Source organism: Lithobates pipiens, unplaced genomic scaffold (genome assembly GCF_037356315.1).
Source record: "Lithobates pipiens isolate NorthernLeopardFrog02 unplaced genomic scaffold, aLitPip1_a1.2 Scaffold_1, whole genome shotgun sequence".
In the NCBI taxonomy this organism is placed as follows: Eukaryota; Metazoa; Chordata; class Amphibia; order Anura; family Ranidae; genus Lithobates; species Lithobates pipiens.
Window position 1 is genome coordinate 133,403,573 of NW_027507685.1, and position 17,201 is coordinate 133,420,773.

Sequence of the window (17,201 nt, forward strand, 5' to 3'; positions counted from 1 at the left end):
TTCAGTGAGCCAGAGCATTGTGAGTATAAGGCAGCAGTATGATCCAGGGGGGGAGGAAAGCCGGAGCATTGTGTGTATAAGGCAGCAGTGTGATCCAGGGGGAAGGGGACAGAGACCTGGAGCATTGTGTGTATAAGGCAGCAGTGTGATCCAGGGGGAGGGGGGCAGAGACCTGGAGCATTGTGTGTATAAGGCATGTAAAATTCATGTTAGTGGTCCACAGGATTCAAACTTGTGAGATTAGTGATCTGTGAGGTTCGAATGGTTTGCAACCACTGAAACAGAGGACACCGATTTGGTCCCTCATACGTGTATTTCTACTCAAAATATGATGTTCTGTAGTCTTTTTCACATTTCCCAGGTTAATTTTAACTGCTAAGCTAAAAAAAATCCAGTTTAGAGAGCTATGCAATTAAAACTCTCAAAATGACACACCTAGCTGAATGTGACATAGCAAGGACTCATCAACCCCCCCTTCCTTTCTTTGAATATATGAAAGGAAAAGGTTACTACTGTAGCACTGCTGTTACCGCATCATGCTCTACCCCACTGCTCTTGAATTGATTACCGAACAAACCTTTTAGACAATATTACATATACAGTAAATTCAGTTTGCAATCCCTACCTCCAGCTCTTTCACCATAGCCTGAGGATCATAGCGGTCAGAAGATGTATTGGGGATCGCAAGGCCAAGGGCCAGAGTCAGGAGGCGGAGCAGAGCCAGTCTATGTGCAGACTTTCTGGGATCTCGCAGAGCCTTGTGGATCAAACCTTCTGGGAAAGATTTCAATTTTCCTAAAACATTCCCCTAGAATGACATATAATGATTCAACTAAGACTTGAAAATATGACATTACAAGCAACAAGTTCAATCTGTAAAGTGGAGATTGGCGGGCTGGGTTAGCCCTGGATTCTTCTATAATATCACTGCCATCATTTCTGACTCTGTTGCAGTCCACTTGGGAATTATAGGTGCTCTTCTCCACCCTTTTGTGTTCCAGCCCTCTCTGTTAAATTCTCCATAATATAAAATAAAGGAAAAAAAATACAGCAGCAAGAATGGAAACCCATCATAATGGTCATAACAGTTGGGCACCAAAAGAGCTACCGAAATATACAGGAAGCAGTCGGGTAGTTTAACTTCCCAGTATCTACTAAAAACAGGAGTTTCAGTTTCTAGGTTGACTGAGCTTTAATGTGGTTATTTTTATAGCAGTATTAAACCCCAGACCAGAAATGTAGGCATTTTTTCTGCCAATAAACAATCTGCCAGAAGGAAAGGCATCTAGGAGTGATAGCCAAAGTGCCCAGTGTACATGAGACCCTATACTTACCTGCTCTATGCAATGGAATTGCAAAGTGTGGCCTGCACCTACTCTTCTCAGGTTCCCTGCTAATGCTCCTGGCTCCTCCTCCCTCCTGTGGACTCGATCCTGTGCTGCACTGCCCATGCTCATAGACACAGACAGCGAGGCTCAACCCAGCCCCCCACTCATTTGTCACAGGCTTTAATGCATAGCAGGCTCAAAGTCTGTGAGAGCGGGGGGGGGGGGGGGGGGGAGAAAAGACAGCTGCTACAGACAGCCACAGCTCTGAATTGAGTGAGGGCTTAGGCAAGTATAAAAGGGGTGAGGGGGCAATACTGCTACTTACATTTTTCTTAACCTTAATGCGGTTAATGCATTAGGGTAAAACATGTTTAGGCTTCAGAACCACTTTAACAAATATCTTCTGTACCTGCTGAAAAGGTTCTTAGCCTAAAAAAAGACAAATGCAGCCACCACATCTAAGGACTAAATGTATGAATCGTTACTTTTTGAGTTTAGATACACATCAAGGTCCATAGAAAGCCAGTCGTAGTGTTTATATCACGTTTAAATTTGGCTAATGTACTTGGCAGTAGCCTTCTAAACAACGAGGGAGCACTTTATAGGTCACACAGTTCTCTATAGAGTGATGTTAAGACTCTTACACAAAAAATGTATCTTATAATAAAAAGGAAGGCTGCCAAGAATTCAATCATAATATGACCGTAGGCAGTTCAATGATGGAACTATGATATGTCCCAGGAACAATTCAGTTGTCTGGAATTGTATGAGAATTTGTCCATAAAAAATAGAATGTGGGTTGATACTCACCTGGAGATTGAGGATCTGTCCCCCTGCTGTGGTGGCCGCATCCCAAGGGTTCCTGGCTGGCAGGTCATCAGAAGACAGGTACGAGGAGCTGAAGAGCAGATGGTAGACCTGTAGGAGTAGTATCACATGGTGATCAGAGTCTGTACATGGAGGTACTTTATGATAAAATCAGAGATCTCTCTGCACAAGGTAAATACCTAAAATTAGTACTAATGGCATTCCGAGCTATTTTCTGAGATGGGAAAAATGGTCACCTTTTAGCACAAAGTATGTAGGCAAAGTACGCATCTCCACCACACTCAGCTACACGGACTAAGAATTCACGGACAAAAAATTACTTGGTTAAGCCCACTGATATTTTTTCATCACTACTCATCCTTAAAGAGGTGCTTCAGTCATATTTTTAAAAATTAAAAAGTCAACTCCAAAAACTGTAGCTGCTGACTTTTAATAAATAGACACCTGTCCCAGGATCCAGCAGTGTCCTGTTTCTTCACTGGGCTTTGGCAGCTGGCATACTAAGTGTGGGCAGCCGGATGTGACTGCTTGTACTTTCACAGCCAGCTGCTCACTGTGCATGCGTGAGCTACTGGATTGGTCCCACAGCTTTCTGGAACCTGTCACATGTCTCAGAAGGCTTCAAAGGAAAAAGAGAGGGCCCAACTTCCGCTCAGATAGCTATAGCGATCAGACCAGAAGTGGGGGAGTGGGAACCTATAAAAACCAGGTTCTCGACTCCCGCCCCCCAAAAAATATGTGCCAAATGTGAAGGAGGGGGTGGGGGAGAGAAGGAGGAAGAGCGGAACTTCCTCTATTGGGTGAAGTTCTGCTTTAAAGAGGAATTTTATGTTTTTTTTGTGCCAGCTGACTGTTAAAAATCAAGTACTTACCAGTGCTTGAAGTTCAGCGCTGTCTTCCTGCAGCCAGTTCTTACCGCTGCAGGTCCCCGGCGCCATCATCTTGGATATGGGAACTGCCAGTGTTTTCTCGAGGAACCTCAGCTGGCTCCTTACTTCATGTGTGTGAGCTTGTGTAGTGCTTTTTGAATGGTCCTGCAGTCTCCTGGAACATGTGAAGAGTAGCAAGAGGCGAGGCTGCAGGAGGGTAGGGGACGGGGCAAGCGGTGTCATTTTCATCTAGGCGAGGTAATAATCGATACTTGTGCGCCCCCCCCCCCAAAAAAAAATCGGAACAGTTTGGGGGGGGGGGGGCGCAAACCAGCGGTACTTCAATTTTTTTAATGTAGTTCTGCTTTAAGTTTAGTGTAGAAAAATACTTTTAGATTTAAATGTAATAATAGTTAATTGGAGAGATTTTTCAAACTACTAAAGATACCATCAGACGCACCACAAACACACAATCTGACCATATAATCTTTGTACAATCATCTTGACATCTACCAAAACGTGACTATTTAAACAATTTGAATGCAACCAGATGTTAACATCTTCAGCAGTAAAAAGAAGGGAGATCAGATTAGACACACAGCCGATTGATTTATACAGAAAGAACACACCCCTCATCCTCTTCCAACCTGGATTAAAGTGAACCTGTGGCAATAGAAATATGGGGGTTGCATTCTGACTCATTTTTTGTAGGCTCCAGGGCTGTGATCACAGTCCAGGCTTCACTAGCTAGTGAGTCAATGACCTGCAAAAGCATAGTCACTAAAGAATTGAAATAAATCCCTGCCCTACATGCTTGTTCTGGGTCAATGGCTCCCTAGGTAATGAATCCACAATAAGGATGACACTGCCAAACCATGTCCTTTAAAAGTAAACTAATCATTCAGTTTAGTTCATTTTATATTAGATTCCCTAATCTAACTCAGCTATATAGTGTACTTCCAAACATACAGGTTGCTCTGGGATTCCATCTTAGAAGGGCCAGCATGCTTTGCTAATTGAGTGTCATGGGTGCACCATGTATTAAATGTTTGTTTGCAATATAAAGATGCTACAAAAAAATCGGTATAATTAACCTCTAAAGAATCTGAACCACCATTTCAGAAACCTCTGGTGGAAGTTGCTATTCCTCAACTCCTAATTATTGCTGCAAAGGGTCATCCCTACAGCCTTGGAACGAGAATGCAAAGCTGAGAAATTGAAGCTTCCATCAGAGGCTTCTGGGTAATGTTTATTGCCTAGTGATAGATTTCCATTACACAATCTTCTAAAGATATATGATTCATACAAACCAGTTCCTAAGAAACATACCACGACATAATGATTATCAATACAGGGGTTAGAAGGTCAGAGCCTCCAGCAGGTTAATATCAATATATCACATACTTGTGGACAAGGCTAGCTCATTCCTCCCCACCTGCCCACCACTACATGTAGAAGATGGTAGCCTATGACTAAATGCCTTGGCTATTCACATCTTATGTGTCATATATCATAGCTTATATGTCACATACAAAACAGCAGGAGACACTGGCTCCCATTTATAGGTGTTTTAAAAGGTTTATTGTTTTTTTTCTGTCACCTTTAAACCTATTGCTTTCTTTTCCTTTTTACTATCTGTATGCAATCTTGTTTTAAAACTATATAGGCTAGAATAGTATACAGGATAAAGGATTCCCAAAGCACTATGGGCAAACAATGCCATCCAATTTCACTTTGCTACTTTTATTGTGTTCACCATTTTATTTAATAACGTGTCATCATGATCAGTGATCATCAGATAAAATAAAACAAAAATACCCTAAAAATAAGTGAAAGAATTACACAAAAAGTCTACAAAGCCTTTTCCAAATAATAACTTGAAAAATGTAAAGAGGCACAAATTTTCTTTTGCTTTTTTCTTTTTTTTTTAAATTTAAGGTGCTGATGTAAAAAAGAAAAAAAAAATAGAACACAAAACATTTAAAAAGACATTTAAAGTTAGAAAACCCTAGAATCACCTTAAAGTGGAGGGCCACCCTGAAAACACATTTCACCTTATCCTCTCCCTTTTAATGTCCTAAAAATCATTCTGACAAAAAAATTTTTTTTCACTTATCTGGAACACCCTGTTGCTATGCAGAATATGCTAATCTACCTTGTTCCTCTTCCGCGGTGATGTTTTTCCTTTCCTTAGTTGCATTGCTTCATGGGAAATAGGTGTCAGTTTCCCATGAGTCTGTGGGCTGGACTGTGCTGATAATACACAAGGTTTTGCCTTTGTTTATTTTTGTTGCCATCACAACAGGGCGGGACTTCCTACGATGACGACAGTTGTGATGACAACCTGTGGGGTTGACGGCGGCGTTACTGCACATGCGCGAGATCGGCGCTCGAACGGGCGGTGCATGCTGGTCCATCAGCAGCACCGTATCCCAGAAGAAGATGCCTGTGGGCTTCACATGCCCACAGGCAAGATGACAACGGGCAGCATGACTTTTTATAAGTTATATTATGCGGAGAAAACGGACAGACGATGTATTTTAAAACCAAACAAGTGAGTGATCTAATTGACCATGTTAATGATTGTCATTTTGCAAAAAAAAATAAAAAATGTTGCAGACAGTGGAAACCCGCTTTAAAGAGTAAGGCTTCATGCACACGAGACGCAGATGCAAACTCTGCTGGACACATGTTTTTAAAAGCTGAAACCGGCGTTTAGAAACGCGCGTTTTGCCGCGATTTTTACCGCGATTTAGCAGCGTTTTACCGCGTTTGCGTCTAGAAGCGTTTAGTTAAGCTAACATCATAGACCCTCCCCAGCTCAAAAAACAGTATTATTAACTATTTCAGTAATTTTGTGAGACCAGAGTGAGTAGCAGCAGCTGTGAGAGCTGCAGTGTACTTGTATTTAGCGTGTCACTTGCCACGGCACCTGCCACAAGTTGTGGATTGTCCACTTGCCACATCACCTGCCACGTCACTTGCCACGTCACCTGCCACAAGTTTTGGATTGTCCACTTGCCACGTCACTTGCCACAATTTGGGTATTGTCCACTTGGCACATCACCTGCCACGTCACCTGCCACAAGTTGTGGATTGTCCACTTGCCACATCACCTGCCACGTCACTTGCCACGAGATGTGGATTGTCCACTTTCCACGTCACCTGCCATGCCACCTGCCACAAGTTGTGGATTGTCCACTTGCCACGTCACCAGCCACATCACCTGCCACAAGTTGTGGATTGTCCACTTGCCACGTGACTTGCCACATCACCTGCCACGTCACTTGCCACATCACCTGCCACAAGTTGTGGATTGTCTACTTGCCACGTCACTTGCCACATCACCTGCCACGTCACTTGCCACGTCACCTGCCACAAGTTGTGGATTGTCCACTTGCCACATCACCTGCCACGTCACTTGCCACAAGTTGTGGATTGTCCACTTGCCACGTCACCTGCCACGTCACTTGCCACAAATTTTGGATTGTCCACTTGCCACGTCACTTGCCACATCACCTGCCACAAGTTGTGGATTGTCCACTTGCCACATCACCTGCCACGTCACTTGCCACATCACCTGCCACAAGTTGTGGATTGTCCACTTGCCACATCACCTGCCACGTCACTTGCCACAAGATGTGGATTGTCCACTTTCCATGTCACCTGCCATGCCACCTGCCACAAGTTGTGGATTGTCCACTTGCCACGTCACCAGCCACATCACCTGCCACAAGTTGTGGATTTCCACTTGCCAAGTGACTTGCCACATCACCTGCCACGTCACTTGCCACGTCACCTGTCACAAGTTGTGGATTGTCCACTTGCCACATCACTTGCCACCTGCCATGTCACTTGCCACAAGTTGTGGATTGTCCACTTGCCACATCACTTGCCACGTCACCTGCCACAAGTTGTGGATTGTCCACTTGCCACGTCACCTGCCACGTCACTTGCCACGTCACCTGCCACAAGTTTTGGATTGTCCACTTGCCACGTCACTTGCCACGTCAGCTGCCACGTCACTTGCCACAAGATGTGGATTGTCCACTTGGCACATCACCTGCCACGTCACTTGCCACATCACCTGCCACGTCACCTGCCACAAGTTGTGGATTGTCCACTTGCTACGTCACTTGCCACATCACCTGTCACGTCACTTGCCACAAGATGTGGATTGTCCACTTTCCACGTCACCTGCCATGCCACCTGCCACAAGTTGTGGATTGTCCACTTGCCACGTCACCAGCCACATCACCTGCCACAAGTTGTAGATTGTCCACTTGCCACATCACTTTCCACGTCACCAGCCACATCACCTGCCACAAGTTGTGGATTGTCCACTTGCCACATCACTTTCCACGTCACCTGCCAAGTCACCTGCCACAAGTTGTGGATTGTCCACTTGCCACGTCACTTCCCATGTCCCCTGCCACGTCACCTGCCACAAGTGGATTGTCCACTTTCCACATCCCCTGCCACAAGTTGTGGATTGTCCACTTGCCACGTCACTTGCCACATCCCCTGCCACAAGTGGATTGTCCACTTGCCACATCACTTGCCACGTCCCCTGCCACAAGTGGATTGTCCACTTGCCACGTCACCTGCCACAAGTTATGGATTGTCCACTTGCCACGTCACATGCCAGTCACCTGCCACAAGTTGTGGATTTTCCAGTTGCCACGTCACCTGCCAGGTCACTTGCCGCGTCACCTGCCAGGTCACTTGCCACGTCACCTGCCACAAGTTGTGGATTGTCCACTTTCCACGTCACTTGCCACTTCACCTGCCACGTCACTTGCCACAAGTTGTGGATTGTCCACTTGCCACATCACTTGCCACCTGCCATGTCACTTGCCACAAGTTGTGGATTGTCCACTTGCCACGTCACTTGCCACCTGCCATGTCACTTGCCACAAGTTGTGGATTGTCCATTTGCAATTGCAATTGTTTAAAATATTTTTCTAATGGTTTTTCATCATTTGCAATCATTTTTGAGATTTTTAATGTAAAAAAAAAAGGTCACCTTTAAAAACGTTTATGAATGAAAACGCGGCAAAACGCGGTAGCGGCGTTTTGCCGCGTTTTGCGTCTGAAACGTGGAAACTTTTGCGTCTGAACCCATTTTTTTGCTTCTGGAAAAACGAGGTTAAACGCAACTGCATAAAAACGGCAAAAAACGAGACTGTGTGCATGGACACATAGGATAACATTGAATGAGTTCAGGAGCAGTTGAAAAAAGTGTCCAACTGCCTCTGAACACACGTTTAACTGCGTCTCGTGTGCATGAGGCCTAATTCGCTGCAATCAATTTTGAGAAAAACACCATTATGGGTTTTTTATACTGTATGTTCCCACTCAAACAGCATAAAAAAATATATATATATATATATAAATATTTCTTATCCTTTAGATGTTTCTAATGCCTGGTACAAAATACAAGTTATTTTTCAAACCGCTGGGTTAAACGAAAAAAAAAAAAAAAAAAACCTGACAGCTCTAGTCAGCGCCACTGTACTAACCATACAAAATTAGTACCGTGATCTCCACCACTGAGCTGTTGCGTTCTTACCCCGCCAGAACACTTCGACCAGCGCTCTCTGCCAATGGCTGAGAACGCTAATCGGGAATCGGTCGGCTGCTGGTTTTCCAGAAGTCGGCCAAACAGACAGACATACACACGGGCCGAATGTCGGAAGTCTTTTATTGAACCGATCGATGTCTCCCGACATGCAGCTCCGTGTGTATGGGGCTTTAGGAGAAAGTGTCATGTCTGACTGTAAGAATTTCACAGTGTCTTTGTCCCCACAGAAAACTGAGCTATCCCTCATTGGCATACAATGCAGGAGGACAGTTTCTAAAATTCTAACCCTTTATTAGGAGGGAGTGTTCAAATCTAGTTTACTATTGATAATGAAGAACTGCAAACATAATACAGACAGGGTCAATAGAGTAAAAAGGTACTCCACAGCCCCTTTTCCTTATTACAAAGCAGGGAGGGTATTTTTCAAGATTTTATCAAGTAAAAAGCACTTCAAGGAGTTTTTATTTTTTTTAAATTTTTTTTAGAAATCATATTAACCTAGGTGGATGCAGTATAGGTCCACTGCTGCATCTGTCTCTCGCCAGCTCTAAGACTGAGAACTGAGCGATTGAACGCCGCCAATCACTTAATTCTCAGTGCTCCATGAGCAGAGAGCTGGTGACTGTCAGTTGCCGCTCTCTACTCTGCCACGCCCCCCTCGTGCGCATTCACTGGAGCTTTGGGCTGTAGGGGGGAGGCAGGGGCTGGTTCAGGCTCTCTGTGGTTTGCTGAGGGGCTGAGCCAAGTGCCAGTCAAGGCTCCTGGGTGCATCTTGACCATATAGTTATAATCTTTCCCCAGCCTGGACCGGCTATGTGACATCAGCCAACAGCAGGCTTCAGCTTTTAAGTAATGCTATGTTAATGGGAACATGTAACACTTATAAAGTAGGTGTTATTCCAATTTGACTGCAAAAGTGGAAATACACTTTAAACCACAATAATTTTGCCTTCCCTGATGACTCTAACTAGCTCTTCCATAATCTATTCCACCAGACTCAGTGTGTATTAAAACATGCTGTGTATATTGACTGCCTTAATATATTTTCTGTGGAATGGGAAAATATCTGGTAATGCCGATGTGATGTTGGCTGCGTCTAATATTTGTAGCGGCAATCAGGACACCTCTACCCATTCACACACCAGGAGGTGACACTTGCAGACCAATTCATGTAATAAGGTTACCCGAGAATCTACCCGATTCTAGTTGAGAATTGACCCAATCCATTTAAATGTACCCGGTATACGTTGTGTTGATTAATAGCTCACCTCCTGTAAATTGATACTGGATCCGGCCAATAAGTCAACAATATTATTGGGCAAAGAAAGATTTGAATGAAGGAATTCCCGAAAACTTGTCTTGTTTTTAACCACCGAGTCCACAGTAAAACCTGAACCATGGAAATGCAAAAAGAAAAGATTATATATAATAAATGCATAACTAAGTTATTATAGTCAAGTGCGGTCTACAGAGTATGTGGCAACCTCAACATACTTTAGTCCAGGGGTAAAGTTTCCTAAAAAAATATATATTTAAAATCCCAACTGAACTTTCAGTTTAAATCATCTGAATACAGTGCAGCTGCATAAAAACAAAGCAGTGCAGAGTCTTACAGCCCTCAACACGATCCAAAAATCAGACGAAAAATAAGTACATTTTCGTTTAATCAGTACAATAGAAATATACTACAACACATGACATCACTTCCGGTTTTTTAATTTTTTGGTAAGAGAATTTTTGTAACTTTAGTAACCTCTCCATTTTTGATATGCATCTAGCATGCAAAATAAAAAATGGATGATCTGTCGTCCAATTTTCAGATCGTGTGTACGGACCACTACAGTTCATTATCTTTAGAAAGAAGCCACAGCCTTAATAGAAAAGACTGTCACCTGCCATGCTGCATGGAGGACCCTTGCCTTCTGTGGAAGTAGTGGTCTCTCTGCAAATGTTCAACACACACCATGACACCGCTGAGTCAGAACTATAGTTCCACAATCAGCAAAGCTTATACTCCCTGCTGATTGAAGCACTCTACCTCTAGTATTAGACTTCTGCAGAGAGACTACTGATTCCAAAAACAGCAAGGGTCTTTCTCTAAAGCATGCTGGCAGGGGGCAGGCTTTTCCCTTCAAGCTGTGGCTGGTTTCTAAAAAAAAAATGGACTTTAAGACTTTGCACCCTTTTGTTTTAATGCACAGCATATTTAGCTAAATTGGAATGATAGTTCAATTGAGCTTTAAAATGCCCATGTTATTGTATAGGAGACAGAATATGCATAGGAAGCAGTGGTACCAAGCATCAACTATTTGAAATCAGCATTTGCATATAAGAAAGCTCAGATTTCCCAAGCTCTCATCGGATTTAAGAAACTAACCAGGACTATGTGAGTCAACACCTATGGTGCAAGCGACTACAGATTAGCTTTCAACTGAACTCCAAGTATGTTTTTTGTTCCTGCATAGTTACATAGGTCCAGCCTGGGCCAAGGAAAGTATACATATTCTATACCCCTGGAACCATTGTGAAAGTTGATAATCACTGTAGTAGCTATCGCTGTATAGTAGTGATCACAGTGGTTGCCATGGCACTCTGTGTCCTGTTCCAAGTGGCTGCACTGCTTCATAGTTAACACAGATTACTGCTCACTTTGCATAGCTGTCATTTACAGAAAGCCTTGTAATTTTTAAAATGAATACAATAATTGAACACTATAATAGGAACATCAAAGATCTTGACGTCACAATAATTGAATTTCAGAAACAAAATGTATCCCTGTGTGCCCATCCCAAATTTTTGGAAAAAGGACAAATTATTAAAAGAATACCTGGAGAAATATAACAAAGACCTGATTTATAGGAAGGACATCAAATTTATACAAGACAAAAATGGCTTTCATTGGAAAGTATGCATACAAATGGCCACAACAGGGAGGCAGAAAAGGGAGAAATAACCAAGGAGGGAAGAAAAATAAATAAAAAATTAGAGTAAATATACAAGTGATGAAGATATGAGAGATGGGACTGATTCTGACTCATCTACTGTCTCACACGCCTCACGTTTTTCCCAGCTTCAACAGTCCCCCAACAGAGGAAGAGGGAGACAAAGAGGTTCTAGGAAAAGACAAACTCCTGGTAAGAACCATAATGGAGGTGTGAGGGACAAGAAAATCAAAGAACATCTAGATGATAGGAACCATGACCCTCATATCACCACAGGCAACACCGTGAGGGGATGAATTGCCCAATGGTGAAGCCCAAATTCTAAGAGGGGCATCAGGGTCTGATATACTAACCGAAGGAAACAGGACATTGATGTCTCCATCATTATCAACTTATGTACACCCCAATACTCCACGGAATTTGGGTACAATTACAAAAACTGGAAAAAAGGATTTTCAGTTATTTCCCCCGACTCAAGATCCTCCTAACAGACAAATGACCACCCACAATCTGGACGTATATATGCATACAAAGCCAAATAGGGAACCAGCTACAAGTGATCAACCTGTCAACTAAAATTCTATCTCAGGTTGAATTGGAAGTACTTGGTTTGGGTTTGAGTTTTTGCCTGGCTGCCTATACTGACAGCTTTGAGGTAATTTAGGATCTCAATTTATTTGCAAGACGCCTTACTTATAAATATATGTTTGATTATAAGCAGGAGATTCTGGAACGTGAACAGTGGAAGGGGTTTACAGTTAGGGACTTCATGGCCCTTAAGGATTTGATGGACTTGCTGGATGAGAATGAGGATCATTTGGGTGGTTCCGCTGAGGAGGGTCTCTCCTCGAGTGGTTCCACCCAAAGAGATCCCTACATTTCGGAAGAAATCTACAAATTTTCCCTTTTTAAAAACTAACCCTAATGTATGGACATTCTTACAACAGGTCACAATGGATGTAAAGAAATTGGATTTTAAGTACAATAGTGAAAAGAATATCACCTTTCAGCAACATCAGGCCATCACCCTTTTACAAAATAATAGGGAGATTACTATAAAATGGCTGACAAAGGTGGTAATGTGGTGGTGATGGATACAGATAAGTACCCACAAATGTGTCTTGATATCCTTTCGAATAGGGAATGGTACTCTCTAATCTCGATAGAGAGTATCCAAACCTTCAACAATGATTATGATAAAATTATAATTGAAGCATACAATAGTGGAACTATTGATAAAGACATATTTGAGGTTCTACGGAATACACATCCAAGAATTCCATCTTTTTACCCTGTGCCCAATATGCATAAAAATTTATTAAAACCTCCTGGACGACCAATAATGTCAGACATTGGTGCAAAGAGTGAAAAAGGAAGTCGCCTGGTTGATGTCTACCTTCGACCACATGTTGTATCACTTCCCTCCTACTTACAAGATACCATGGACCTGTTGAGAATGTTATATAATAAAAAGATTCCAGTGAATAGCCTCTTGGTCTCAATAGACGTAGAGGCACCTCATTCCTTATGCCTTTCAGTAGTGGAGACCTTTCTTAACCACTTGCAGACCGGACCATTTTGCTGGTCAAAGACCAGACCACTTTTTGCGATTCGGCACTGCGCCGCTTTAACTGACAATTGCGCGGTCGTGCGACGTGGCTCCCAAAGAAAATTGACGTCCTTTTTTTCCCACAAATAGAGCTTTCTTTTGGTGGTATTTGATCACCCCTGCGGTTTTTTTTTTTTGCGCTATAAACAAAAAGAAAGCGACAATTTTGAAAAAAACGCATTATTTTTTACTTTTTGTTATAATAAATATCCCCCAAAAATATATAAAAAAACATTTTTTTCCCTCAGTTTAGGCTGATACGTATTCTTCTACATATTTTTGGTAAAAAAAAATCGCAATAAGCGATTATTGATTGGTTTGCGCAAAAGTTATAGCGTTTACAAAATAGGGATAGTTTTATAGCATTTTTATTAATAATTTTTTTTTTTTTTTTTTTTACTAGTAATGGCGGCGATCAGTGATTTTTATTGTGACTGCGACATTGTGGGGGACCCATCGGACATTTTTGACACATTTTTGGGACCATTGTCATTTATACAGTAATCACTGCTATATAAATGCAGTGATTCCTGTGTAAATGACACTGGTAGTGAAAGGGTTAACCAGTGGGTGGCAGTGTAGGGGTTAAGTGTTCCTAGGGGTGTGTTACTAACTGTGGGGGGGTTGGGCTTTCATTTAGTGAACACTGATCTCTGCTCCAATCACATGGAGCAGAGATCAGCGTCACTAGTTGCTAGGCAGAATGGAGAAATGTTGTTTACACAGCATTTCCTCCATTCGGCCGCTCCGTGAGACGATCGTGGGGATGCCCGCGGCGATTGAGTCCGCGGGTCCTGCGACCGGACTCACGGGGGTCCCGACCAGCGCAGGAGCGCGCCGCCGCCGGCGCGCTCCCGATGGCAGGGCGGCATTGAATATTGGACGTACCTGTACGCCAATATGCCTGCCCGTGCCATTCTGACGTACATCGTCGTGCGCTGGTCGGGAAGTGGTTAATTAAAGTGATGTGTCGGCTGGACCCTATAATGCTTTTATTGTACAAATACTGCAACACATTCCGACAAAGAATGTATTTTAATTTGATGGCTCCCACTACCTCCAGGTGAAGGGGGTGGCGATAGGGACATGTTGTGCCCCATCATACGCCTACCTGTACCTGGGGGGGGGGGGTGGGAGCGTACCCTGTTCTCAAACAGTTCCCTGTCGATGTATCTGGCCAACATAATATGTTGGCACAGATATATCGACGATATTTTCATGGTATGGAATGCGAGTGTTGAGGACTTGGAGATGCTTATGAGGAAGCTGGCTGAGAACAGTTTCAACCTCAAATTCACAATGGAATATGACCAAAGATCTCTGGCATTCTTGGATGTAAACATTCTGAAACAGGATGATGGAATGATAAACACATCACTATTTAGAAAGGCAACAGCTGGAAATACCATACTCCACGCAACCAGTCCCCATCCTCAACCACTGATTAGAAGCATCCCTTACTCGCAATATTTCCGTCTAAGGCAAAACCGATCTACAGAGGAATCCTTTGGACTAGAATCTAACTTGTTGAGATCTAGGTTAACAGAAAGAGGCTATGGCAAGACAATTCTTAAAAAGGCTTTCAAGAAGGCCCTTGAAAAGGACAAAAATTATTGTTCGGTAGAGAGAGGCAAAAAGGACAACAAATGGATACTGTACGAGTAATAACAACATACTCGATTAACCATGAGATTATACGACAGGTAATTGGAAAACACTGGCACCTTTTGACAGGTGATCGTATTTTGAATAAATATGTTGGCGGTTTTCCACAAATTACTTATAAGAAATGTCGATCCTTAAAGGACAAGTTAGTCCATAGCCACTTTCAGGAGTCAATGGATATCTTAGAAGGAAGACCAGGAATGCATAAATGTAATCAGTGTGAATATTGTAATTGGATGCTGGAGGGTTGTTCGTATACCTTACCAAATGGAGAGATTTACAACAAGAAATTTTACGCTGACTGTCAAACCAAGGGGGGTTGTGTATATTGTATTTTGCAAATGTGGTTCGTTTTACAGCGGTAAAAAGCTTCAGAAATGTCTGGAGGCAAATATACAACCACATATATATCAGGAAAAATTTGTTATGCATACCCATTTGGCGGCATGTTGCATTAAAACATAAAAACGATACTTCTCTGATCTTTTCAAGAACTGTAAAAAAGACCATCGAAGACCCACGGGGTGGAAACATTGACCAGAAGTTGCTTCAATGTGAAGCAAAATGGATTTTCAAGTTGAATGCCATTCGAGCACCGGGCCTAAATGATTCTTTAAGCTAAAGGCCATTTCTATGACAGAAATAGGGAATAACAATGATAATAATATCCCTATTTCACATGCCTCTCTGCCTATATTTTTTGTTTGTCAGTGTGTATCGATTTTGAGATAATGTATATAGATCGGAATTATAATGTATATATTGTATGTAGGGAGAATATGGGAGAAATGGATGACTGAGTGAAAAGAAATGATCTAATAGGGTAAAAAATATACTATTATAACTGTTTATAATTTTTCTATATTTTATTAGCTTTAACCAGCCTTCCCCTTGGATCGGATCGGTGGTTTGAACTGGATATGCGGGATTGTGACCATTATAGGTAAGGTATGGTAAGTCCCACCTGGCATGGTATATATCTGGGGGCTAGGGAGCTATTATAAGTTCCCTTGGCCTGACCGTCCTGGTGGAGTTGAGGTGGTAGGCGCCTGGGGGATTCCTGGCGTCCTTTCCCCTTTTTGCGATTAGATTAATGTTGGGGCATATCACTAGTAAGCATATTTCTAGCAGCTGTGTGTGGCTATTATAATAATTATGAATTAAACCGGTTAGGTATGGGCTTTTTTTTCGGTTTGTGTTTGTGACAGGCCTGACGTGTCAGCGATGGCATCTGTACGGACAGTGTCATTCCGTTCTGTCAATTACCATTCCTTATTTGAACACAGTCCCAGCTGACACGCTTGTTTGCAATTAGTTTGCACTCTGTTTTTTGGCGCCAAACTGACTATTTAGTCAGTGCTGTGTGTTTGGTCTGGTGAGGGGTGTGTGTCCTTTTACGAAGGTACAGGAATGGTAAGTGTTTTTCTGGATATGCCAATATTATGGCTTTTTGTGGACATTAGCTCATCCCGATTTAGGCATTACTATACCTAGTCCCTGTTCCATTTTTTTGTCTCCTGGCTGGGTTATACCCATGGCTGGAGGGATCTCTGACTGCCCCCTTTTTGCTGCTTTGTCTGCAATTGTGATATGTTGTCCCTCTAATAAGACTGGCTTTTGTATATTGGCTTACTCTGGCTGGAGAGCTTATACTCCTGTTTGAAGATGTATACAGGTATATTGGTGTTTGCCTTTCGTATTTCCAACAATTTTTCCTTTTAATTTGAATGTTTTGGTCCAATTGTCTAATATTAGGTTACTTTTGTAAATTATATAGGTGATTGTGTGACAACATAATAAGGAAGCATTACCTTCTATACGGGTGGAATCTTACTGTTTGCTTCCATTACAACTATATATAGGAACATTTTATAGTAAGTACCTCTATTTTACCATGAGTGGCTTTATGTCCTAAATATATTTAATCTAAGGGTATTGCTATAGTAGGGGTTACTCTGGTTATGGTCTTTTAGGGGCTATATTGGGCTGATATCCTGCATCTCTTGTGTACCAACTACCGCTCCCATTTTAGGTGGGCACACTGCTTCTGAGCTATAGACTGAGTGGATGGGTTTACCTCATGTAAGTTTAAATGCTTCTTTTTTGGTGTGAGGATGAATATTTATCTCTATAAAATGAGATTAATATACTTACTTTTTTGTCTGCCTGATGTAAGATATACGATTATCCTTAATGCTATCTATTATCTCCCAGGTCTCTAATTTAAGTTTTTTTTGTTACAAGTCATTAAAGAGGAAGTAAACCCTGATGGGTTTACTTCCTCTTTTTTTCCCTGCAAAGGTAAAGCATAATGGACTACTATGCATCGCATAGTAGCTCATTATGTGTCACTTACCTGACACAGGAGCCAGCGAA

The 17,201-nt window shown here is 42.4% G+C and overlaps 1 protein-coding gene across 1 annotated transcript in view; it reads right to left on the reverse strand.

Moving 5' to 3' along the window:
* Positions 1 to 17,201, reverse strand: part of ABCA2 (ATP binding cassette subfamily A member 2) — a 278,032-nt gene that overhangs the window by 128,446 nt on the left and 132,385 nt on the right. Inside the window, exons 5-7 of the mRNA XM_077477138.1 lie at positions 9,878 to 9,999; positions 2,139 to 2,246; positions 626 to 808 (exon numbers count right to left, since the gene is read on the reverse strand). Coding sequence (XP_077333264.1) covers positions 626 to 808; positions 2,139 to 2,246; positions 9,878 to 9,999 — 413 coding nt within the window. The remainder of the gene's footprint in view (positions 1 to 625; positions 809 to 2,138; positions 2,247 to 9,877; positions 10,000 to 17,201) is intronic.